This window comes from Geospiza fortis, unplaced genomic scaffold, assembly GCF_000277835.1.
Source record: "Geospiza fortis unplaced genomic scaffold, GeoFor_1.0 scaffold186, whole genome shotgun sequence".
Taxonomy (NCBI): Eukaryota; Metazoa; Chordata; class Aves; order Passeriformes; family Thraupidae; genus Geospiza; species Geospiza fortis.
In genome coordinates, this window is record NW_005054331.1 from 4,448,369 (window position 1) to 4,473,238 (window position 24,870).

At 35.7% G+C, this 24,870-nt stretch overlaps 1 protein-coding gene across 1 annotated transcript in view; it reads left to right on the top strand.

The window, feature by feature from the left end:
• CFAP54 (cilia and flagella associated protein 54) overlaps positions 1 to 24,870 on the top strand; it is a 125,988-nt gene that overhangs the window by 22,803 nt on the left and 78,315 nt on the right. The window contains 16 exon segments of the mRNA XM_031057539.1: positions 4,966 to 5,071; positions 8,550 to 8,696; positions 10,733 to 10,904; positions 12,963 to 13,021; positions 14,343 to 14,486; positions 14,899 to 15,012; positions 15,106 to 15,204; positions 15,774 to 15,972; positions 16,670 to 16,744; positions 17,588 to 17,700; positions 17,815 to 17,986; positions 18,635 to 18,720; positions 20,258 to 20,392; positions 21,393 to 21,540; positions 23,304 to 23,359; positions 24,330 to 24,458. Coding sequence (XP_030913399.1) covers positions 4,966 to 5,071; positions 8,550 to 8,696; positions 10,733 to 10,904; positions 12,963 to 13,021; positions 14,343 to 14,486; positions 14,899 to 15,012; positions 15,106 to 15,204; positions 15,774 to 15,972; positions 16,670 to 16,744; positions 17,588 to 17,700; positions 17,815 to 17,986; positions 18,635 to 18,720; positions 20,258 to 20,392; positions 21,393 to 21,540; positions 23,304 to 23,359; positions 24,330 to 24,458 — 1,954 coding nt within the window.

Genomic DNA, 24,870 nt, shown 5'->3' on the forward strand with positions numbered 1-24,870 from the left:
CCCCCCCCCCGCCCCCGCCCCGCCACGCCCGGCCCTGCCCGGCTTCCCCCTCACGCCACTGGCTGCGCTGGGCATCCCGCGCCCGCTGCACTGGAGGATAGCCGGGAGTTTGCTCGCCAAACAAACTTCCCCAGCAGTGTGCCAAAGCAATCAGTTTCCTTTTATTTTTTTTTTTTATTGTATCGAAAACCCGTTAAAAATCTGAACGCCGTTTTTTTTCCTTCAGTGCTTCCTACAAGTCAGTGCTTTAGGGAAGAAGCGCAAGGGGCTGTGGAAGTTGGCAGCCCCACTGTTGGTTCTGTCAGAGCTGCCTGAGCTTCCTGGTGGGAAAATCCCTTGACAGTGCTGCAGGGACTGGCAGCCCACCAGCGTGTGCGGCTGCTTGTGAGGGTGAACTCTTGTGGGCACGTACATGCCTTCAAAAGTAGGGCTACGCGAGGATAACAGCACACGGCTCTTTTTGTGCATATGTCTCTGTCTACGTGGGTATATTTTTATACACATAGATGCAGGCAGAACATATGGCAAGTATAATAGTGCATATTTGTTTGCTCGCATACATGCATATCTGTGGGTATGCATAAGTCGAGATTTTGTAATGCAGTTAAGATAGAGCAACTGGAATCAGTGTATGATTCATGGTGCATGCATAGGTCTTTTACAGACTGTGCATTTCTCATGTAGCTCTTCCTGCTGCATTTAGGCACATTGTGATACAAGAGCTCAAGTACTTATTTTAAAGTAAACAGTTGATTTTCTGTTGTTGTTATCTGAATCCTACTCTGTTCTAATTTACAGGCCTTTAACATAAACCCCACAAGTTTCCCAGGGAATCAAAAGTTCCTTCAAACACAGCATAGGGGTTAGGTTACAGGATGGTTACCTTATCACTTATGTACAGCTTCTACCCTTGCATATTTCACTGAGTAGTTTCCTAGAAATAGTCCAGAAATTACCCTGTTCTGAAGTAGTTGTATATATTTTCAGAAGGCACTCAGATTCTGCAGCCTGGCCTTTGTCTGAGCTGGAGATCTTTCCCACTCAAAGCTATCTGGCTTCCTAATTTGTTTATGGGGCACGTTCATTATTGGGTCTAGGCCTAGGTGGATCATGCAGGTATCAGTCTCCAGGATCTTGCCTCTAGTGTTTTGAATCTCAGTATGTTGGCTTTTTATATTGTTTCAGCAGCTGATTTCAGTGGTTTGCTATTTTGAAGCATTTTTGTAGTTTCCAGACCATTTTTCAGCTTTAGTTGATAGTATTATTATTTTGAGAGCTATTCTCTCTAAGTCCACTTCAAAGAAGCAACAGTTTTTGGCTTCAGACACTACCAAAATTGCCAGCAGTGGTTCTTGTATGTGTTCTTTGTGTCTTCTGGTCAGGTGGTGGCCATGCTGAATCTAAGCTGTTTGCAATATAGTGCTAAGTTACCAGTTTTTGTGAGCAGTGTCTTCAAGTCTTTTTTTGCTTTATCTCTCAAACCTAAGTAAGTTCTGTCTCATTCAAACTGAAATTTTGTGGATGTGACCCATGACCGTGCATACCTTGGTTGGCATGAGAGCATTTTCATATCTGAAGAAATCTGCTGTGTTCATCATGGAGATGAGAACTGACTCTATACAGGCCTTGATGTCAGAAGTCTCTGGTGGTAATGAGCCCTACCAAAATTCCAGGGCATTAGCAATATTGACTAACATGAAGCTCCCAGTAGCTGTGCATCCTCAGGTGTTCTTCATTTGTATAGGGACAGTACAGAGGTAGAAGACTGGAATTCTGATTATTAGCATATGTTCAGGCAGTCAGCAAAGTCGAGACTTTATTTATTTGTGATGGTGAAATTTCAGGATTTTTTCTCCCACTGCTTCATTGTTTGATAATGCAAAATTGGAGCATGTGCTGGTTGCAGAACCAGCTGTAGTCTGGCTGGTCCTAAGATTTTCTGAAGGTAATGACTATTACAGATGCTTTCCTAAATGCTCTAAAGACTTCTTGCTATGACATTTTTCATACTATCTTGTGGCATGGATTGAGATCAAAGTGTTCTTGTTCTTCGAGCAACAAGAAAACCAGCTTCCACATGGCAAGTATGTTAATTTAGAAAAATAAAATTATCTGCTTCATCCCTCCAGCTCTTTCAAACTTTGGTGTTTATAGGTCAACAGAAAGGCCATAATTTAGGCATTTAAATGTTCTAATGTAGGAAACAAAAATTACTGAGGGCATCCCTGGTATCACAAATCTTTTCTGTCAGAAATAGCAATCAAAAGTAATTTTTCCTCAGCTAAACAAGAAGTTGTTTTGCTTCATTTCTCTTGGCAGCAGGGCCATCAAAGCTTTACCTTGAACTATTGATTTTATCTCATGTTGTGTGGCTTAGCCACCCTTATTTAATAAGATGGCTTTTGATCAGTATCAGAGAATTCTTTATACTTTTAGTAAAGATTTTGGCCACGTGAGCCTTATCCTGTGCACACTATTCTGGCTTGATCTTAGGGAATTTTTTTCTATTATGGATGGAAATAAAAGAAATTTCACCTCTGAGCTTCAACAGTCCACTAGTTTTTTTCAAGAATTCACTTAACTTGTTACTCTGGTGTCCTACAGGTTGTTTAAAGGAAAGGCTGAGGAGCTGTTTGGGAAATGTCTCACTCTCCTCTTTTGTCTGTGTCAAAGAAACATTCCTGCATCGTGAACTCACTTGTAGTTAGTCATGGCATTGTAGCAGAATCAATTTACCTTAACCTTCCCACTGAAGTTGAAAGTCTGGTCAGGTTCGTCAGTACTTTGCTAAACTATTTTTTTTACAGATTTATTACTTGTTTATTATGTCTGAGAATCTCATGTGTTAACATGAACATTCATGTTAATGAAGATGACCATTGCTGGGGACTTTGAGCTGATCAGTCTGAAAGAAATGTACTAGTCTTAGCTTTCAAGAGCTTCATCCAGGGTCATTCTTGATACCTCTTTTCCCCCTCTTTCCTTTTCCCCCTGATATCCATCAAATCTCTTGGTCTCTGAAATTTTCCTAAATTCTTCCTTTAATAGTCCAAGGGAACTTTGTTCAGCTACCTGACAGATTCCTTTGCTTTGGAGCCTCTTTTCAGATACTCACTGGTGTCGATTATTTTTTTCAGTATAAGAATTCAGTACCCATCCAGGCTGTTAATTGTTATGGGTGGATCAGGAGGGACTCATTCCCATCCATTTGGAAAGTAGCCTTTGTTTCACTGGACTTTGGTTTCCTTAAAAAATTTCTCCTTAAAAATGCCTTAGAACATTTTATTCTGATTGTTGCTTTTGGCCTAGTTTGTGCTGTTACTGCATTTTTCCTTTAGGATACAACTCTAGGATGCCCTACTTATTTCCTTGCTGCTTACTTTCAAGAACTGAGAATTGCGCTGAGATGACACTATTAGGAAAAAAATAAAAGGATTATGATTGTTGCATTTCTTAACTGTAAAGATAATTTTGGCAGATTTCTCATAAAGCCATCTGTTTCACTTTGAAATGTGAAGGTGGCTCACAGCTTTCTGTGTGGAAAAAATATTATTTATTGTGCTTTTTTCTTTAATTGGGAGTTTTCTTATAAGCTGAAATGAAGTGTTATATGAGAGACTGTGAGAATGCATTCCAAGTGCTTGAATGTCAGAGAACAGTTTAAGAAAGTATCTTGTGTTCTAATCTACCATCCCAGTCTTAAGAGAAGTTGAAAAGTTCCAGCTACCTCACACCACTAAGCATATAGTTTATGCATGACAATTCAGCTGGAAGGATATCTTTCAGAAGTTAATTTCTTTATATGTTTATTTATATTTCTTCAGTTGTTTTCTTTCCTCATAAATTGCTACCTATAAATAATTTGCCTGTAGTAGTATCACAAGGCACTCTGCTGACATTTCTATACAAGTAATTTGTTAAGAGATAAATATAAGAGATGCCTGGCACTGTGAACACTGTCAATAATGGTAGTGATTTGCTAAGGGTACTTCTATGAAAATGTCCCAGTTTTCCAGCTAGAATGTAGCTTTCTTAAAGAAGCGTAGTGTGGGGAAGTTGTACACATGAGGACAGGAGGCCATCAAACCATGGGTGATAGGGACCGCAGTACTGGCACGATGTAGTCAGTGTCTCTGTAGCAGAGGGAAACTGCTTAGAATCAGTTACCATTTCTGGGAGGCTTGCTGGTTCAGCAAAATAGGCAATTTGTTACACAAAGACATCCTTGATGACAACAGTGGCTAGAATAATAGAGGCAACAGAAGAGCATCACAATTATTGCCATAAAATCCCCTCTGTTTTAGAAAGTGTGTCATTTGGTTCTCTCTGAAACCTACCCCTTACAACTGAAAATTCCTGAACATTTCTTCTTTCATGACTGGTGGTGTAGCTCTGTATAGCATGAAGTCTATATACCATAGTTCTGTATATTCTATAGCTTTATGGTTTATTCCATGGCTACCAGTTTGCAAAGTTGCAGCCACCTCACCATATGTTGTTATTTTGGGATTTTTTTCCTGCTCATAACATTTGTAGTTTCCAGTCCAGTAATTGCTGTGAACTGTAATTCATTGCATCTAAGATATGAAATTGTTTCTTCCAAGAGAACTTCTCAAATACTAGCTGAACGGTGGGACAGATTTTCTGCTTGCGACTGTGCTTGAACAACACAATGGGGTTATTACTAGGACATTTTAATAAGAATTTACATGGGAGAAAATTCATCCTCTTTAAAATGCATGATAAAAACTGGTGACAGAACTGAAACCCAGAAGTGTCCTTGTCTGCCTGTTAAATCTGGTTTTAATGATCACTTGTTTTGAAATATGTAGAAGTTCAAATAGATTTGGAAGAAAGGAGTTTTCAAAAATTTGAAGCTTTCTGGATTTGTTTACTTGTTATGACAGGTTTCCTGCCAGTTTAATCTGAAATCTTTTCTCCTATATATATATTTCTTTTTTTTAGAGCAAATACTTTGTTTAACATTTGGATCAAATATAAGCCACGACTACCGGAGTGGTATTACAATGAAAGACTTGTGAAAGTTGGTGATACCCTTGCTCAGATCAAAGTAAGTAATTTGAAATCAGAAAAGGTTCAATCATAGCCTTTGTTTCTATGCCACTTTAATTTTTAATTACATTTTACTGAAAGCTATTTAGAAAGTAGCAAAAACTTCTACAAAATAATTCCAGTGACAGTTGGTTGTTTGTATTTCTTGCTTTTTATTGTAAAATTGCCCTGATTTTTAATATAGTTTCTATATCTGTATTTTCTATGCACCCATTGCCTTTTCAAATGCCCCAAAATCTTTCCTTTTTTTATGTTTTAGCATGATAGTGTACAATATCTGACTGTGCCTTTAATGCTGTTAAAGTACAAATTGACAATGACAGAGCAGTTCCACTGACTCAACTCAATGTTCAGTTAACCAAACGTGAATAAAAAGAATTGTCAGGAGAGAAACAGAGAGCAAGAATGAGAGTGCAATTACAAATTGTACAGCTATATTTATCAGTGATGCTACATCTTGAATTATGTGTGTATTTCTGGTCTCCTCAAAAAGGGTAGATCACAACTAAAAGGGATTCAGGAGCTAGATTGTTTGAGACAGAGTATTTGAGAGGTTTCACTATATGATACCTCTATTTATGCTTTCACTTAGTCATATGTTACTGACTACTGTTGGAGATAGGATACCAGGCTAGTAAGTGTTGATATGACTCAATAAGGCAAACATATTTTTATATACTATTTGTCCTTTGTGTTTCCTGTGAAAAAAATCCAAGGCTGAATCATTTACAAGCTCATTGATATTTGTGTCAGAAGGTCATGTCATAAAATCTGGGGCTTTCAAGGGTAGTTACTAAACAACACTCAGAAGCAGCTCAGAGATGTAGAGTTAGAAAGCCAGTTCTGTACCTTCTACTTAATTTTTTAACATAATGGGAATAAAAGAAAATAAATAAAAAAGAAAAGGGCATAACTGGAAATGTATCAAGGTGGTTTGAGGGGCCATCTTTTTGAGGCACATATCCAGTGAAACTGTTCTTTCACTCTTATGTCCTTTGCTTATGGAATGCAGCAAGGAGAGATGCTCTTTGTGCTGTTAATGGAGAATGTTTATTTGGGGCTGCCTGGTGAGCTTTTCTGCAGGCCACGGCAAAGGCAGGAATATCATGCAGATGTTATGAAGTCTTCTATATCCTTCATTGCATGTGCTTTGAATAATTCCACGAAAGGGGCCTGCTCCTGAGTAAGAAACAGCCAGTTGAAGCTGAGTTTCAGCAGCACTCAGCACTCACTAGGAGGCAGAAGAAGGACTATAGAAGAGTTCATAACTGCAAAGCCATTACAATTGAAGGTGCAGGGTCATGGTGTAGCTTTAGATATAAAGAAATTCTTAAGGAAGCTGGAACAGCAGCCATTGTTAATAGCATTGCCTAGACAATCCTGTTCATGTTTTCTTCATGTTTGTATACTCCTGAGGTTCTCATGGTTCTGGGCCCTAGGAATTGCTTGAAACATAACATGAAGCTTTTAGTGCTTGGGAACTGCTTCTCTCACAGACTACTTAGTAAGGTTATTTCAAAAGTATCAAATGCTGCTCTCTGTAGTCTGCATTGCCTTCCCAAAGCAGCACTCCAATATAGTTTGGTCCTTATGTTCAAGGCGCTTAATGACCTGACCCTAGATTACCTGAAAATAATCTGTGTTTCTGCGTAAAGACTTCTGCTTGCAACTTCAATCTTCTAGGGTAATGTGAAATTTTCTACAGTGAAGTTACTGATGTTGAAGAAGTTGTTTTGCTGGCCAGTTAATACTTTCAACTATTTTTGGAACTCACACTTTTAAGTGCATTTCTTTAATGTAATTTTAGAATGAAAACCTAGTTTTCATTCAGTTTTTTTCCCTGGAAGGAAATAAATAGAAACAACAGGGGATGGATGTTGCAAATTTCAAATGCATTACAGGAAGGATGAATGTGGTGTAAAACCAAGGTCTGTGATAGGCAGGGTAAAGCCTATTCCATAAGTACCCCTCTTGACTCCTGGTTGAAAGCTGGCGTTGAATATTTTAATTTTAACCTGCACATGATATAACACTTAATGATGTGTAGTCCTTAGAAAATAATTATTGCATATGAATAGTCAGTGAGTAGGCACCCACTTAGCTTTCTGTCCTCCTGCTGTATTTTTCTAATGCCTTTAGATTCCTTCCTATAATACATCTGCTTTGTGTTTTTTAGGACACACCTAAATTCATTAAGTCATATATCTGGAAATTACATAGTCTATTACTCATCATATGATCAGTACTGACTTGTTTTTTCCCTGCCTCCCATTCTGCCTGTATCTGCCTGTAGTCTTTGGTCATACACACGTATTTTAAAGTGTTTAGGAGAAAATTTACCTTTTTGTTGTGTGTCAGTAACTGTCTTAATGGTATTCTGATCCATGGCTTTGCATTTTAAGTGTTATCACAGCTTGAATGTATGTATTAGATTACACAAGTGACTGACTGCCTGTAGCAGTCCCTGGAAAGTCAAAGTTTCTATGAATGGCTGCTGCTTTCACACAGCAAATAGGACAATAGGGCCATGTAAGTTGGACTCAGGTGATTAAAAATTTAAGGTGTTACTGTGGTGGAAGGAATTTTATTGAAAAAAGAAGGGTATGCAAGGAAATAAGAATTTTGTGTGATTAAATATTAAAGGATCATTTTTACCAGCAGTTAGTTAGTTTTTCCTCAATAATTTATTTAGTGTGAGTGGTGGACTTAGAGAAATTGGTAGAGAAACCTAAATGTAGTCTTGCTGAAGGAAGTGGTGGTGATGATTCAGTGAATGTCACTTCCAGATCTGAGTCAGTGCTGAACCATAGAGTTAGCATGATTTTAGAGTGGTTCGACACGCTGCTGGGGAGCTCTGTTTGGAATGAGACATAAAGCTCAACATCCTCTTTGCTAACAGTTCTTAAAGACCCAGTGGCAATTTCTGGTCTATTAATGCTGATTTCTTGACCATATGTAAATTCCAGTTTTCACTTGTTTCAATCTTTTAAAATTCATCTTACTCTTTCTATCTGTTTTATTAAAAAAAAAAAAGAGACGCTTTGAGAACAGGGAAACGAGGAAGAGAGAAGTGATTATATCTATATATTACGTATAAAGTTCTACATTATGAAATGCTTTTTTCCTGTAGTATCTTTGTCATTAGTGTTGTAAAACTGTAGAGAATTCCAGCAACTCCTTATTACATTAGCCCAGGACCCTGCTTTATAATTGTTCTCTGATATGTTGTATTTACTATTAGAATAAACAAAACTCACCAAAACTTGTGAAGCACAAGCCATTCTTTTAAATATTTCAACCTTTCATATGTTGAGTGTTCACACTACATGCTGGATATTTGTATGAAAACGTAGTGCTTTACTTCCTGTTGTTCTTTCACATTGATACTTTTTTCATAAAGATAACAAAAACCCCACATGTTTTATAGAAATAAAAATGCAATATACAAACTATAAAAAAATATGATTTTTTTTCAGGAATATAAGCTGGCACTTCAACAGTGTTATGAAAGATACCTTCAGCAGTTCGTTTCTGTAAACCTTGATGATGTCATGGATGATGTGCAGCGCTTTAAATCTGCCTTTTTTCCAAATGGTGTCAGAGATAAAAATGCAGCACTTATGGTAGGTTGTGGGTTTTTAAAATTTTTCTGGTCAAAGACATTCACAGATTCAAAGTAAGTAGCCCATTTTATCTTCCACAAATGTACTTCATATTAATTATATGTTAACATTAACTAATGTTTAATAGTTTGTTGATATAAATTGCATTGAGATTTAATGATCATATGTATCGTATAAACATCTGGAGTTGGTGTAGATTTTTAAGAGGATATAAGTGGCTAATGCTTTTGTGGCAGAAGCCAACCACCATCAACTTAATGTTAAAACAGCAGTTTTCTCTGAATGTGGTATTCTGTAACTGCTTACAGCAGTTTTTGCTCTGAAGTAGTTGCTGTTATCCACTGTCAGAATCGAGATGTGGGCAAAATTTGATAAATGTCCTGCAATTTTGGAAATTTCTGTATTTTATGATCTAAGAACCAGGCAGGATGCAAGACAATTAAAATATTCTCCTGTATTTTGTACCATGAATGTGCAAAATACTACTTGTAATAAAAGGTCATGACAGTTAGAAAAGCAGTGTTACATTTTTTATAGCTTGTTTGCTCACTATGAACAAAAAGGGCAGAATGCTAAATAATTTTCTAAGTGCTTTAGGCTCTGGGAAGCTGAGTGACCTTAAGAATGTGTTGGAATCCTTTTGTGTCAATTGCTTATCAAGGTAGGGACTTACAGTATACCTTTTGTTATTCACGGAAGAAAGTGTTTCAGTGGATATAGGAGCAATGCTAAAAACATACTATATTTTACTTTAAGCAGTTCTTTGCTGAGAAGTTCTACTTTTGTACATGGTGGGTATTTTGAATTAACTAATGCAAGTTATTCTGTTATCAAGAGCAATGAAGAGAAATGGTTGGCAGCTCCTGTATATTGAGCTAATCAAATTCATATCCTCGAATCAGAGTTAGAGTGTAAATAGGTGTTTAGTGAAGAGAAGAAAGCAGACAGTTCACTTAAAATCTAGAAGCAGATATCATGATAGAAGAGATACTTTGTGTTATTAATTTTCTTTTTAAAATGTGGTTCAGCTTCCTAGAAATATGATTGAAGACTATGTTAATCCATTTAAAAAAATGTTTTCTAAATAAATTTGAAGTTCCAGAGATGCTCTCCTCTGTTTTCTGTGTGTCTGCCTAGACATTGAACCAGTCCTACTGGTAAATGTTATGGCAACTCTATACTAAAATGCCTGTTCTGTAACTTAGCCTTTGCAGATTGAGATATCCTTAAATTTTCAGATACGAAATTTAGTTTGGCAATTATTCCTATAATTGGAAGTGGAAAATGATAATGTGTCAAATTATTACATCTTAAGGCTTTAAATTTTTTTTTTTTTTTGCCATGTTCTCGCAGTTAGCTTTTTTTTCTTAATATAACACTAAGAAATGGCATTTCAGGGCTAGAAACTTCCAGCTTCAGTGAATCAACTGCAACAAAATAATATAATTTCAAATGTTACCAGGTTAGGAGGCTTTTGAGAGAATAATAGGTACTGACTGGTCATGTCTCACTTAGCCCATTTTTTCATGTTTGTTCAGCTGATGCTGGAGTCCAGGCACCAGTGAAGTCACATTATTTTAGGTATTACAAGGAAGAGAAGGAAAAAATCCATCTGTGGAAGAGAAAAGTAACAGATGAGAGTGAGAAATAAGATAGTGGTGATATAGATGGAGAAGTGTAGAAAAGTTAAAACTTGCCTTAGTTTATGGAGGACATCTACAGAGAAGCCAAGTGTCAAAGCCCGATTCTTTGAATAGCAATTTAATGCCTCATTCTCCCTACACCCCTTCCAGCACTCCTAGTGCACTAGATGCATTTCCATCCTGTGACACAGTGGAAACTGACTCACATTCATGGTACAGCAACCCTGAAGCTTTAGCACTTTCTCCATATTCTAATGCTCAGTTCAATGTCATGCTGATTTTTTTTGCTGTTATGCCTAATTTTTTCTTACTCATCATTTTGTTGTACTTTGCTGATGTGAACCGACATATGCTTATATTAATTAACTTTATATATATTTCTGTGTGTTTTAGTTCCATGTTTTGCAGGCAAGAAATGTTTGCATTTATCAGATGGTTTGCAGCAGAGACAGAAATCTTCAGAATGGAGAGTCCCTGCAGACTTGTCTCAATGCCTTGACCTCATTACGACTCACTATGCAAGTGGCTCTACCTCAGGAGGATTTGTGTTGGCTTATCTACAATGGTACCTCAGGCTTTCCATTTACATTTCTTTGCTGAGCAAAGCTGTGAAGGGAAAATTTTATACTCTTTAAGGTCAACTGAAGGGTCATGAATAAATCTCTAGTTAGTCTTCAATCACAGTAGGGTTTTTTGGGTAATTTTTTGTTTTTCTAATATGAGGGATTTTAAAATAAAGATTTTCACAGTGTACATTTTCAGGCGGACTGCCATAAAAGCATCAACTTGTTCATCATAACTGTGCTTAAGAGTACAAATAAAATCAAAAGTAAGGACATTTTTGGAGTCCATCCTGATTAGCAAAAAATGTACAAGATTTCTCCTCTATCAATAAAATGTCTGTTTTGATGGGTTCATTTTGTCTTGTTTCTTTTGGTTTCTGGTTGTTTTTTTTGTTGGTTTTGGTTTGGAGGTTTTTCTGCTTGTTTGTTGTTGGGTTTTGTTGGTTTTTTTTTTGAAAAGAGGATTGCAGAACTAAGAGTAGAAAATTATTGTCTGCCATTACATCTTTGTATTTTTGAAAGTACTTTGAAAGGAAGAGTTGATAATAAAACCATTCTAAAAATACCATATGGCACTTAAGGATTTTGATGTATGTATAAGATTTCAGGGTACTGCTTGTAAATGTTTGTATTAGGGAAAAATTGAGAAAAGAATGGAACTTCTGCAAACTAGATGCACAGAGTATGATTTATCAAGATTTTAATTTCAGGAACAACAACAGTCTCTGTTTGCTTTGAAAGGCAATGTTATTTAGTAAAAAATAAATGGGCTAGTATGAATTTCACAGAATCACAGCATATTCGGAATTAGAATAGGCTATATGAGGATCATCAAGTCCAGTTCTTGAGTTACTGGCCCATACAGGTATTGAACTCACAACCTTAGCATTGTTAACACCATGCTCTGACCAACTGAGCTACTATGGTCAATTGTTGCAATATAAATTGCATAGACAATAATATGTTCTTAAGTACATTTTGAAAAATGTACTTACTCTGAGCTGTGATTGGTCAAAATTCTTATCCTTTTGTTTTACTGGGGCTGCTGTTGCCCTCAGTCCCTACTTTTGAGGTGTGTGTTTTGATTGCATGTTTCTATGGGAGAAGAATTAATATTAAAATATACTCCCCTGCCATTCTTACATCCCAGTGCCTGTGTGTGGTACAGATCTCTGTACCAATCCTAGCCAGTAATCTGCTCTAATTAGAAGGAGACACTAACTCATATTTTCCCTAGTTCCTGAGCATTTTTCTGCAATTTCAGATAATAGATTTTGTGCCTCATTACAGATTTGACTGATAAAAGAAATCTTCCTAATACTTGCTCCATTTGAGCTTATTGAGATAATAACACGCTTCTAGCTATGACAGTTGACATTGTGATGCCTCCTGCTGCCACAGGTGTCCCTTTCTGAACATTCAGACAAACAGAAGAATAGGCTTTTTTTTTTGTCTCCCAGAACTACAGTGTCTTTTATACTTCTAAGACTGAGTTTTGAAAATTTTATAACGTTGCTTGAGTCAAGTACATTTTTGACAGGTTTTTATTTTTGAGTCATTTTGATGCTCTTGGAAACTCTACTTGCTTTCAATTTTCTTCATGTCACTTGTCATACTTAATGTAATATTAGTGGTGTCTGCCAGGACAGATGGACTAAGAGAGTCATGTAAGGTGAGGTCTGTTAGGAGATGTAGTATTTTGTTTTAAAGAGCTTGGCATTTGGGGATGAAAGTAAGATTTGTCTCTCTAGCAGTTACTGAGTAAAAAATGGATTAGGTAAATTTTTAAGATTTCATTTGCATGAACTGTCATGATTACACTGCTTCACTGTGTAGGTGTTTTTGAAACTAATGTTGCAGAAGAATTGAATGGTTTCATCTTCTCTGAATTAGAAATACAGAAAAATCATTAGTTTTTCATTCATTTAATGAAAAATCATTAAATTGTTCTTCTCCGGAAGTAACAACACAGATAATAAGAAAAAGATTGAGTTGCTTAGCATAACAAATTTCATGTGGAATTATAGAATTTACCTGTTTATTTGATTTTATTTTTGCAGGTACTATCCATATTTACACCATATGCAGACATTTGATGGTGATGGGTCATTCTGCTAAGGTACGGCAAAATAAATAGAAAGGGTTATAAAATTTGCAGAAGTTTAGAAAATGCACCTGTGTTTTGCATAACAATGTACCCTGACTTTTCAATTTCACTGGCATTGCCAATAGTAGTACTTTTGTCACGAGGAAATAAGACGTCTGTGTTTCAAAGTGGTTGATTTCTGAGCTCTCATGCCTTCCTGAGTCTGCTCCTTCCTCAGCTGCGCAATGAGGCCCAGCGTAATATCCTGCTGGACACTGAGATGCCATTTATTAGACTGTTTCAGAGGATTCCAAGTGCTTTGTTTTGGACATCTATAATGTTCAAGAATTGGTGTTTTGCTTCTTAAAATGTGGAAATGTGCTGACACCTGGTGGCTAGGGTTTTAGTTGTGAATACTTGATAAAACTAACCTGGCCTTTCCCTCACACCTTTTTTTTTCCTCAATGTAGTTTTTGTTTGTCTTAGCTTTACTCTTTTCTCCTAAAACTTGAGCAGAATTTGAATCAGCCTTAATACAATAGATTTTCTTATGTCTTGTTTTATTAATCCTTCAATGAGCAAGAAAGATGTTTTGTTTTTGAGCATCTATTAAAAACAGAAGTGATTTAGCACCTCCTTTAGCATACTCAGGTTTCCGCTACAGGAAACAGAGGAATTGATTGTGGGTATTTCCGATTTTTGAAATTCAGACTAAAAGAAAGTTTGTATATTGGCTTAATTTAGGACAAAGGTTGTGCACATTTTATGTACTTCAGGGAAAAGCTGACCCAAAGAAGATAGTAAGAGGAAGATACAGATACTGTTCATTCAATCGAGAAGGACTAATTATTAAAATTAGACTGCTGCAATGACTACATTGCCTTGCAAGTTAGGAGCCAAGAGTTCCATGGGTATAAATTAATCTAATCACAGTTTTTTCACTGCAAAAGACAGACTCCATTGCATTCCAGATAAGCTTGCTGATCCTGTTGAAAAATAGTCACTAGAGCTGCCAGAAAAGGGAGGGCTAACTCTCAAGATAAGAGCAGATGAGAGAGAAGGGGGGGATCTTTGTCTGGTGGCAAAACTATAGTGAACTGGAGTGCGTAAGGTAGTTTGGAGGCTAAAATAGTGCTTGACCACAGTTTAAGATGAAAAGACCCAATAAATTGCAGGGGAATGTTTTTTAGTCAATAAAATGTGTTAAAAATTAATACAATTTCTAGTGATTCCCCCCCTCTTTCAGTTTGTCCTACCAGGTGAGGATAAATCTTTGTATCTGTCCTTTATAATAGAAAGTATATTTATGTGGGTTAAAATGCATTCATTTTGAAATTAGATGTCTTCAATACAGGTCCTGGAATACTTACTGTGGGCCAGTATATGTATGGAATCATCCATTCCACTTTTATCTGTGCATTATTTGACATGGAGAGCCACCCTATATACGGCAGTTTCTCAGTGTTATTTTGATTGTCAAGCCGGCATTCATGGAGAGGTATCCTGATTTACCTTATGAGCATTTCAGATGCAATCAAATGGGAAATATTTATTTAAATATTTCTACTTACTATGAGATCATATGTATTTAGAGTTCTGTCCATATTCCAAAATTTTACTGCAAATTGGAGATGTGTTTCCCCATGTAAATGCATAATCAACTCAAATGCAATAGCACTTTCTGTATACTCACAGTTACAAACTTCTAGCATTAAACGCTGGCCAGGTCCCATGCATATGTACAAAAGGTATTTTGCAAAGGTTTTGTTTTCCTTTTCAATTGTTCAGGACCTGACTTTCATTGCAGCTCTTTGCAGTTGTATAAAATCAGAAATATTATTCTAAAATTAGATATCAACATACAGGATATGAACACAGAATATATATATTTTTTTAAATTCTTTGGACAGATATTTGCTCGCCGTGGTTTGATTAAGATTGACGAACTGAAGCAATTAGAAGATATCAGTTCTTCTCTGGAACATACAGAGACAGAAAAGATTTTTAGAGAGGCCACTCTAAAGGTATCATCCTGCAAGTCATTATGAAAAGGTAGTTATGATCTCTATGAACAGAACATGTAACAAATGATGACTTACTTTTTTTCTTTGTGTCAGATGTCAGTAATGATTTTCAAGAGAGCAGTATATGAATCCAGAAAAAAGTCGAACAGCTTTCGACGTGAGTCAAAAGTTAACCCAAGAAAAGCAGTAAATGTAAGTCTGGCATTTCATATAATCCTCTCTTCCTTTACTCTTGTCATGTGATGAAACCATGATATAATTCTTCTAAATACACATGATACTATACACAAGCAGAAAGTTTTATATTTTCCATCTCATAAGTAACAGAATTTATTAATAAAACTCAGGACAAGCTTGGAAGTAGGGAAGATGTACTAATTATTACTTTAGAAAATTATCAGGAGAGATCTGCGTGGATCTAAACTACATAGCCTTAAAACGCTCTCTCAATTTCTATTGTACTATTTTTGAAGTAAAATACCATGCAGCAGTGTGTTTGGTTGCTGTGAAATGATTAGTCTACTTAAGTGCTGTACCTGCTTAGCATGAGGCTTTGCTATGCCTTTGAAGCATGATATTAATAAAAGCAATATATTTATATTTATATTTATATTATTTATTTATATTTATATTATACAGAAAGTAATTTTCTATTTTGAACATGTACTTACTTTCTGGTGGAGAAATGTTTTCAAAAAAATCTTGCTTTATTGCAAGTAGGTTTAGATACCATAAGGTTTAAATTACCTTTTCTTACTTAGGTGTCATGGCCTCGCACCACTACCGAGCGGCTGCTGGTGGCAATGTTTGATGGTGCTGCAGCTCAGTTCCTTGCCATCCTGGAAGCACTGTCTGATCCTAGCAGGAATCTATTGCCCCCTCATCCTCCTGTTCCTGATGAAGTGCAAATTCCTGAGGTCACTTCTGAGCTTTTTTCTGCAGGCCTAGAAATCCTCTCAGGTAACAGCTCAAAGAAGCAAAAACAGTTGTTGAGGAGCCTGGACCTCCATTTTATTTTGGTATTTTTCTATTTTGAAAAAAAAAAAAAAAGAATGTGCCTGAAAGTATATATTTGATTTATAGCAATAGCACCTGTAAGAGTAGGTAGTCTTTCTTATCTTCACATAACAGAAAATAAAAATCCAGGTTGGTCTCCATGGTCTATTATAATTAGTAAAAATCTGCAGCACTTTATGCATTTATTTTCTAAGTAAACTAGAGTTCACTTTATAGCAGCCCTTACAGGCTTTACTGTGCCATATATTTATGGCTAAAACAGTGTTGTTAACACAACAGTGCTTTCACTACTCCTGAGCAGTTCCTGCACAGCCTGAGAGCAGCTGGATGAGGGTCAGGCAGCCAGGCAGGGTCAAAATACCATGGTGCTTGATGTATTCTATTAATTTAAAAAATTCCATTCAAAGTTAGGTGTAAAAACTTGAGAAAAACACTGGACTTGATGGTTCCTTCCACGTTTTTGTTTGCTGGGCTCTGGGCTGAATATAGTCCTGGGTATAGAGGTATTTTGTCAGTAAAAGGAAATATAGAGACTAAGTACACTTGGGAACAATATTTTTCTTGGTATGATTACTGACTAATTAGAACATAACAAGTCTAATAGATTATAAATTGACTTAATAAGTTGTCTATGTTGAAGGTGGAGAGAGCAGTGGGACCAATCACTTTGGTATAATTAATCCATCATCTAGTCTTCTGCAGTTGATGCTAGCAGGTAAGCTAGATTGGAATTTCAAAGGAATTTTTAACCCAGTGATATAAATACTCAGTGGGCAGAATTAATTTTCATGTTAGTAGTGGTTCTGTGCAGGGCCAGGAGCTGGATTTTGGTGATCAAGCTTGTAGTTCCCTTCCAACTCATGACAGTGACTCTGGCATATTGTTATGACTACAGAACACTGCTGAACATATTAGCTAAAACACTTGCTGAGAGTTCCAAGGACCAGGAAGTCTAGTTTCTGCCTTACTGTGGTCTGAATAAACTTGAAAAGTGAGAAAATAGGCTCCTTGTGTGTATATGAACATTTTCTGATGCAGTAATGAGAAACAGTCTTGAGAGAAATTGTATGTGTTTCTATGCACATCTTAAACCAAATTTTGGATAATAAGAGTCTTTACAGGGTGATAAGCTCTTCCTGCAACAGCAAGGACTAGGTCCTTGGTGTTCTCGACACAGATATGTTAATATCAATAATTGTAGAGCCTCTTTTGAATGTAACAGGACACTGTGATATAGTTAAGTGGCCATGGTGGTATTTGTTAAAAGTTTGGATTTGATGATCTTGGTGGTTTTTTCAAACCTTTATGATTCTGTGGTTGCACATCCATCATTAAAGCAGCCTGTAAGCATAGACATTACTGTGAAAAGATAAAGCTATTGTTTCTTGTAAAGTTATTAAAACATCCTTCAAGATTATGCTGACTATTCAAAAATGTGTGAAGATTTATCTTTATATTTATCAATACCCAAATAATGAAAATAATTGAAATAAAACTTTCAATAAACTTCTGAATACATATATATAAAATAGAGAAAATATTTTTGTCATCACTGCAGGAGAAGAAGGGGTGTCTGGAGAGGCTGCTGTGAAATTTGTAAAATTAGCTTTCAGCTATGAAGAGTGGAACGTGTTTTATTCTGCTTTTGAATTTGTTGATAATTTTCTTCAGGTAATCTGAATGTGATTGAGATGTTATTTATTTAGTCTTTTCCTATGAGAGTAAGGCATATTCAAAATACATATTTTAAAGACCAATTTCTATGGTTTTTTTCATCTCATTTAGGCTCAAGATGACCCAACATGGAAGAAAGCTGAACTAGAACTCAAACTTCTTACACTCATGCAACCAATAGTACTCCCAGGAAGATTTGAACGTAGTTTTTCTATTACTGATGGCAGTAAGAGCAAAGAAGGCAGCACACGTCGGGGTTCTGAAAAGACACGGACAATTAGAAGTGAGTGTTGTTCAGTTATAGTTGTGTTTGAATTTCAAATATTCTTGCAGCAAGAGGTTTTGTAAATTATTTATAAAGCTATGTAATATGGTTCATGCAGTAGTCTATGACAAAAAGTAGTAATTGAGAAAATGCCACCTATTTTTTCCAGTTTTCATTTGTCAAAATACGACTTTATACTATTTCCCTTTAGTGGGAAATGCATGATGTATGTTAAACATGAGCCAAGTTATAAGCAAAGATGCAAAATGATTGAATGTTTTCAGACAAGTTTTCAGGGGAAAAGTGAGACAGATCTGTGAGAATTTTTTTGTCTGGTCTTACACCTAATTTATGCAAAATTTCTTTACATAGAAGCAAGAAAAACTTGTTAGAGCAATTGCAGTTTAATTCTATGACCATCAAAAACCTGAATATGTCTTGAAAACTTCCTGTTTCCTAGAAATGGAAATGCTCATTTTTCATAGAGGTGAATAAACTTGGAATTATCTGTCCCGCCTCTGAATTTGCTGTTTCTTAGACCATGTTATCTGCTGGCTTATATTAGTAAATCAATGGACTGAGATATCTTCAAACTTAGGTTTTAAATTAGATGTAATGTCTTGCCTTTCCTTTCCCCCCCTTTTTTTTAATAAATGCTGAATGTAGAGGAATCCTTAAAGCCTGGAGATCCTTTTCGTGATCTTAGGATTTTGGCAACAACAACATTTTCCTATGTCTCCACATTCGAGCAGGTAATAACAGGATTTGAGACATTTCTTCTCAGTGTATCACCTAATCTGTGATGAATGCCTATAACTGAAGATCAAAGGAATCAGTTGCATGACTAACAAAATTCATGAACATAAAAAGTAAAAAAATGTACTTATGAATGTTATCAGTTTGTGATTTTAAAAAAAGGTTTCATTTTTTAGAAATGCTTTGTAATCGGTGACTTTAAAATAGCTTATTAGATATTAAATCTATTTGGAAGACCATAGGGCTCATTTCATGTTTCAGCTCATCAAGCAGAGATCGAATTTATTTATGTATGTTAGATTTAGGTGGGCAAATATGCTCAGCTGTGGAAAAACACTTCTGCAATATTTATAGAAATGGGGGCAGCTACCATAAGGAATGATAAAGCCTTTTTAACAGCACTGTCTTCAATTTAAGGTAAATTCTCACTGCAAAAAACTGAAACAAGCGGCAGCAAAAGGCTAATTACAATTTTTCTTTAGAAAAACCTGTTCTGATAACATAGCATATATCTTAACTGCAAAATTTATTTTAGATATAATTTGAATATTGCCACAATTTGAATGTAACTGGAGCACACACATTTTTAGCTTTGGTGTAGTATATTTAGTGAAAGTATCTTGTCTGTGAGGTATCCCACAGATACCTTTAGATAGCATGATTTGTCAGTTTTTCATGTGACCTCTGTATGGAGGTAGTCACCTGGATTTAAACTCTACTGGTTCTTCTGCCCTTTCCTGCAAATCTTATTGATCTGTCCAGAGAAGAAAAACAAATTTGCCCCAATTAACAGAGCATTCACTGATGGTGAAGTTACATGATATATAGCTGAGGCAGTCTAGCAGCTTGCTGCCACCCAACCAGTAGCAAAAATAATTTTGATTTATATTTTTTTCCATTTTTTTCTCCTCCCAGTTTCATTATCAATATCACATAAATCTTATGCTCAAACATATATGGGAATATAAGTAGTGTGGATATATCAGGTTTTACTGCACCTGAAATACTATTTCAGTCCAAATTTTTTTCTAGTTGTTTGTTTTTCACTGCTTTATCATCTCAAATGCACCAATAGCTCATGGAAGTACTCTGTCAAGCAAAATGAAAGTATTAATTTAGATTTTCTTCCACAAATATTTACATATTTAATAAAAATGAAGTTTCTCCAGAATCTATTGATTTCAGCATTATAGTTAATTTGCTCTCTCATGTAATTTTCATCTTTCATCTCACTGATTTCCTTGTCTGTGTTACTTTTAAGAAACTTGTCAATTAAAAAAAAAAAACAAAAACAAAAAAACCTCCCCAGACCTCTAAACTCACTTTATATTGTTGTGAGAAAAAAAGCTTGGGTGATCTACCAGAAATTATTTTTAAAAATTATTTCTAAAGCTTTCAAAATGTTGTCATCTCTTATAAGAAAGTGACATCTTATTTACTATGTTGAAAAATGTTGACACTGTTTATGTACTGGGTTATTTGTGTATTTATGTGCCTACCCATTGCCACAATTATATTGTTTTTTCTTTCCAGAATGTCCATCCTGGCAAAGAAATACTTGTTGATGTAGTAATGTGTTTGTGGCAGAAGTGTAAAACAGAACTTCAGCAAATCCAAAAGAGTGGAAGTCACTGCTTAGAATATATCCACAAACACCAAGCTTACCAAGTACTCCTCCATTGTAATGTATTTCTCTTAATGTGAATGCAGTCTGTTATAGTCAAGGCAGTAAAATACTGGCATCCAGTCTAAGTACCTTTTCTTATGGTAAAGTGCAGATAAATCTTCTTAAAAATATGAATTACATATACACTTTGAACACACTGTACTCACATATGCCAGTACCAAAATATTCTCTTAGTCTTCTTGCCGTAACCTGCTGTCTGCCAGTGGGCCACAGTGGTAAGAAACTAAATTTGTGAAAACATTTGGGCAGGATGTAAGAAGAAGAATTTGAGATGTTGTGGTAGAAAATATCAATGTATTTCAAGAAAGTTGCCTAGATCAGTTAAAGTGGCAAAAACCTTACAACTTAAGACATGGGAGATGGGAGTCAGTAGTAGAATAGTATTCAGCCCATGGGATAGAGTCACAGCCTTACCTTGAATTTGTCCTGTGGGTGAGAGGCTCTTGGTGAAATGGGCTCTCTGGGCTGCCAGTTGGTGCTAACCAAGCAGTTTCTGGAGGAGTTAATTTTGTGACCCTATATAGTGAAATTGTTTGGAGGCTCCCCAGAAGGTTATTTTCCTCTGTATGTACAACAGTAATGTTTGGGTCTCTTTTATTCTGAGATTAAGTGGGAAGATGTGGAGATAAATGAGAGGCATGTAATCAAATCTTCTGGAAGGCTTACTGCACTAGAGCAAGGTATAAAAGTTATGGCTGTAGAACACTCATAAAACTTTGCAAAAGGAATGGCAGGAATAATAATGTTCTAAAATAAAGTCCGGTGTCTGAAGGAACTGGGACTGTGGAGCAGTATAAACTCAGCATCATAGTCTGGTGACATTTGAAAAAAAGAAGCCAGATCCAGGAAAGGAGCTGCCTGCGTGCTTGTGAATATTTTTAGAAAATTTTGAGTGCAAAACCCTGTCTACCTCTGTAATACATAAAGGTCATCCAAAAATTTATCTCTTAATTATTTTTTCCCCCATTTCCTCATTTTTAGTGGGTTCATATACTCTGGATAATGAATGAAATAATTGAGAAGAGCAACATAGCAGACACTAATGTAATGTTTGCAGAGATAACTTTATGTCTAGCTGCAATACTGGAAAATGTAGCTGATTCTACAAGTGAATCTAAGGACAAAGAAGGTAAAGTTTTCAAGAAAAAGATTAGTTTTCTTTCAAGAATGACTTTAAAGATTGGAACTTTCTGAGCTGAAAACTGACTAACATACATATTCAAAAAATATTGTAAAGAGATGGTTGAGAGTAGAAGAACAGTGTTTTTAGCACATAATTTCACCCATTATTGGAGCTAATGCAACCTGTTTTTCCAAGGATGTATGATTTCTTTCCTTACATTTCCAGTTCTACTGAAGTAACCCTGTTTTGAATTATGTCTCTTATAATTCACTCTCCTCACAGGTCTTCTACATGTCTCTTAGCCCCTTCAGAATAGCCTCAGATTAGATCACTGCTATTTTCTCTGCATATGGGCAAGGCAAAAAGGCAGTACATGCTGTGGGTCATTTGGAGCCTTTAAATGCTGGTTGATTAGTTGCAGGCCAAACAAATGAGGAAAATATTGAGGTCATACTGAAGCTTTTGCCTTTACTGGATCATCAGTTTGGTTTTCTTTACATATTCTTGATTTTTGTATAGTAATTTAATTGTTTTTGAAGTTGGACTTGGCTGACATTATTGGGATATGCTATCACAATCACATTAAACAAATTTCCTTCCAAACCTGACTAATGCTGTAAAATATGAATATTTAGACATACTTTAAAAGCTCTCTGTTGTGTATTTTAGAATATGAATCATAATTCTCATAGATGTCTTACAGTAACTAGAGAGTAAATGTTAAGGATCTTATTAGACCATATCTAGAAACAGAAAGAAGTTATAATAGCTTTGCACTTTTAGAAATAAAAAACTTGGGAAATTACTATTTGTTGCTAAGGCAGAGTAGGTATTGGTTTTGGTGGTGTTATGAAAATTATAAAGTTCTCAGGAAGGCTAAATGAGAACCTCATTGTAGCATCCCTTCTTTTTCATTCAGTTTAAATATGTCTTTTTGGAGGAAAAAAAAAGCTGAATAGATAGGAGCCATTGGTCAAAACAGGCTGACAGTCAAGCATGTGCTTGTGCTGAAAAGAACCTATTTACTGAAAGATACTGAGTGAATACAAATTTTTTTTTTATGTGAGAGACAGTGAACAAGCAAAAACAAGTATGCAAAAGTGGCACAAGGAGTAGCTAGAAGGTTGTTCCTCTGAAAACACACACACAAAAAATTATTTCAGCAAAGAAATGAAATAGGAGGGTTTAACCAAGAACTAAAAAATTGTTTTCTCTTGTTTTGAAGAAGGAAACATAGGTTTGGATGCATTCTTCATAAATGAAAGCAATTTAAACAATCAAAGCAAACTTTTAAAAGCTGATAATACTGCTTCAAGAAATATTAAAATGAAATAGTATTTATCACAATATGACCTCTTATTCTTAAAAATGATTCTGTGAGTGAAATTAACTGTGAATGAGATAATAATACTAGATTTGAATTGATTTCAAAATGGAGAATTGATATGAATGCTACAAAAATAGGAGGAACTACAGAATGAGTCCTAGTTTCATTAGCTTGGATATGATGTGGCTATGAAATACATGGTGCCTTTAAAACACGACATTATTAGCTAATAATATCCTGTATTAGTGTAACTGTACATACACTGCTGTGTGTCTAAGCCCTGGAAAGCTCCTCAGGAAACAATATCATTACCTCTCATATTCAAGCACTGAAGAGCAGAAGTATTGCCAGACTCTGAAATTAGAAGTAGAGCTGATCAAATGGTACTAAAATTTTCTGGATTTATTTGATTCTCACTTCTGCTTTTCTTCCTATAAAAAAGGAGGAAGTGCTTCTCTTTCGCAAGACGAAACATGTGATATTCCTGAAATACTGATGGTAATGTCAAATTTATTTTAATTGATACATTGATTTTGAATAGAATAAGAACGCTTCTGCTTGATGCTTTTCATACGATTTCGTATTTAGTTTACAAAGATGAAATATTTCATGCAATCCTACTAAAGCAGACGAAATAAAGCGAAGATATTTTTTCAAATTAAATGCAATTTGAAAATTTTCCCCAAGTCTTTTTTATCAGTCCTTTTCCTGGAAGGGATTGTATTTGAAAGTTTTTTTTTGCAGCATGAGCATAGTGATTTCCACAGTATACCTTTTTTTATGCCAGTCTGTAGTACCAGCCTTAAATGGTTTTATGGCAGATTTTATAAAGACTGTAGAAAATTTAGTCCTTGCTTAATTTAGGAAAATATTTTGGGTTGCATTTTTGCTTCCTTCTTTTTGTAAGGATCATGTGGAATAGATCATGAAACATTCTAAGTGTTCTTGCTTTGTTCAGCACTTTGAAGAATTTTCCAATAAAATTAGTTACTAAAGTACATTAAGGACAAATGATATGCGTCAGCTTGAGGATTCAGGAGTGTTGTCAGTCATGTGTCTTAATGCTTACACACATGGACAGGGTTTAGTTCAGTGGCAGTCTACTTAAAGGTGGTGTTTCTTGAAAAAACTTTTCTTAGTAGTGTTGAATGGACTATTGAAAAACTGCAAATGCTATTATTTCAATTTAATTTGTTAAGTTCAGTTTCACTCCACTATAAGCTAATTCTGTAAATTAGCTTATAGCGGAGTAAATTTTTTTTTTTTTAGCTGAAGGGAAATCAGTCCTACTTGAAATTTAAAATATTACTATTAGTATATGAAGGTCTGGGGAGCAGTACCTGTGTAAAGATTGTCTAACAGTTTTAAACTTCAACAGCTAAAAAGAAAAACATATTACTTTTGATCATCTATATTATAGTTTTTAATGTTATCTAAGGAAATGTGTTTATATGGGTTTTCCTTTCAGAAAACACCTACAGAACAATTACAAATTGCTTATGAAGTTCTTGAAAAAGCAATTAATGACATGAACACATCTCGGCTAATGACCATTTTACCGGATGGAAAGTCGATATTTGACAGCTGCTGTACAAAGGTAAAGTTTACAAAAAGCTACACTGCAACAAAATGTATCAGTAATATATTGTATTTTGATGGCACAAACCTCATATTTTCTTCATACTTAGAAATCTTAGCACTATGAAATGTACCTCATCTTCCTGGCCCATGTAAGAAGAGAATAGAAAAAATATATCTCTGTGTATTAGTGTTGTGGTTTAACCCCATCGGGCAATTGAGCCCCTCACAGCCGCTCACCCAGTCCCTCACAGTGTTCTGGGGGAAAAGTAAAAGCCAGAAAACTCCTGGGTTGAGGTAAGGCTGGTTTAATGGGGAAAGCAAAAGCTGTGCACACAGGCAAAGCAAAACAAGGAATTATTTCACCACTTCCGATGGGCAGGCAGGAGTTCAGTCAGCTCCAGGAGTCCCCAACACCTGTAGCTTGGGTG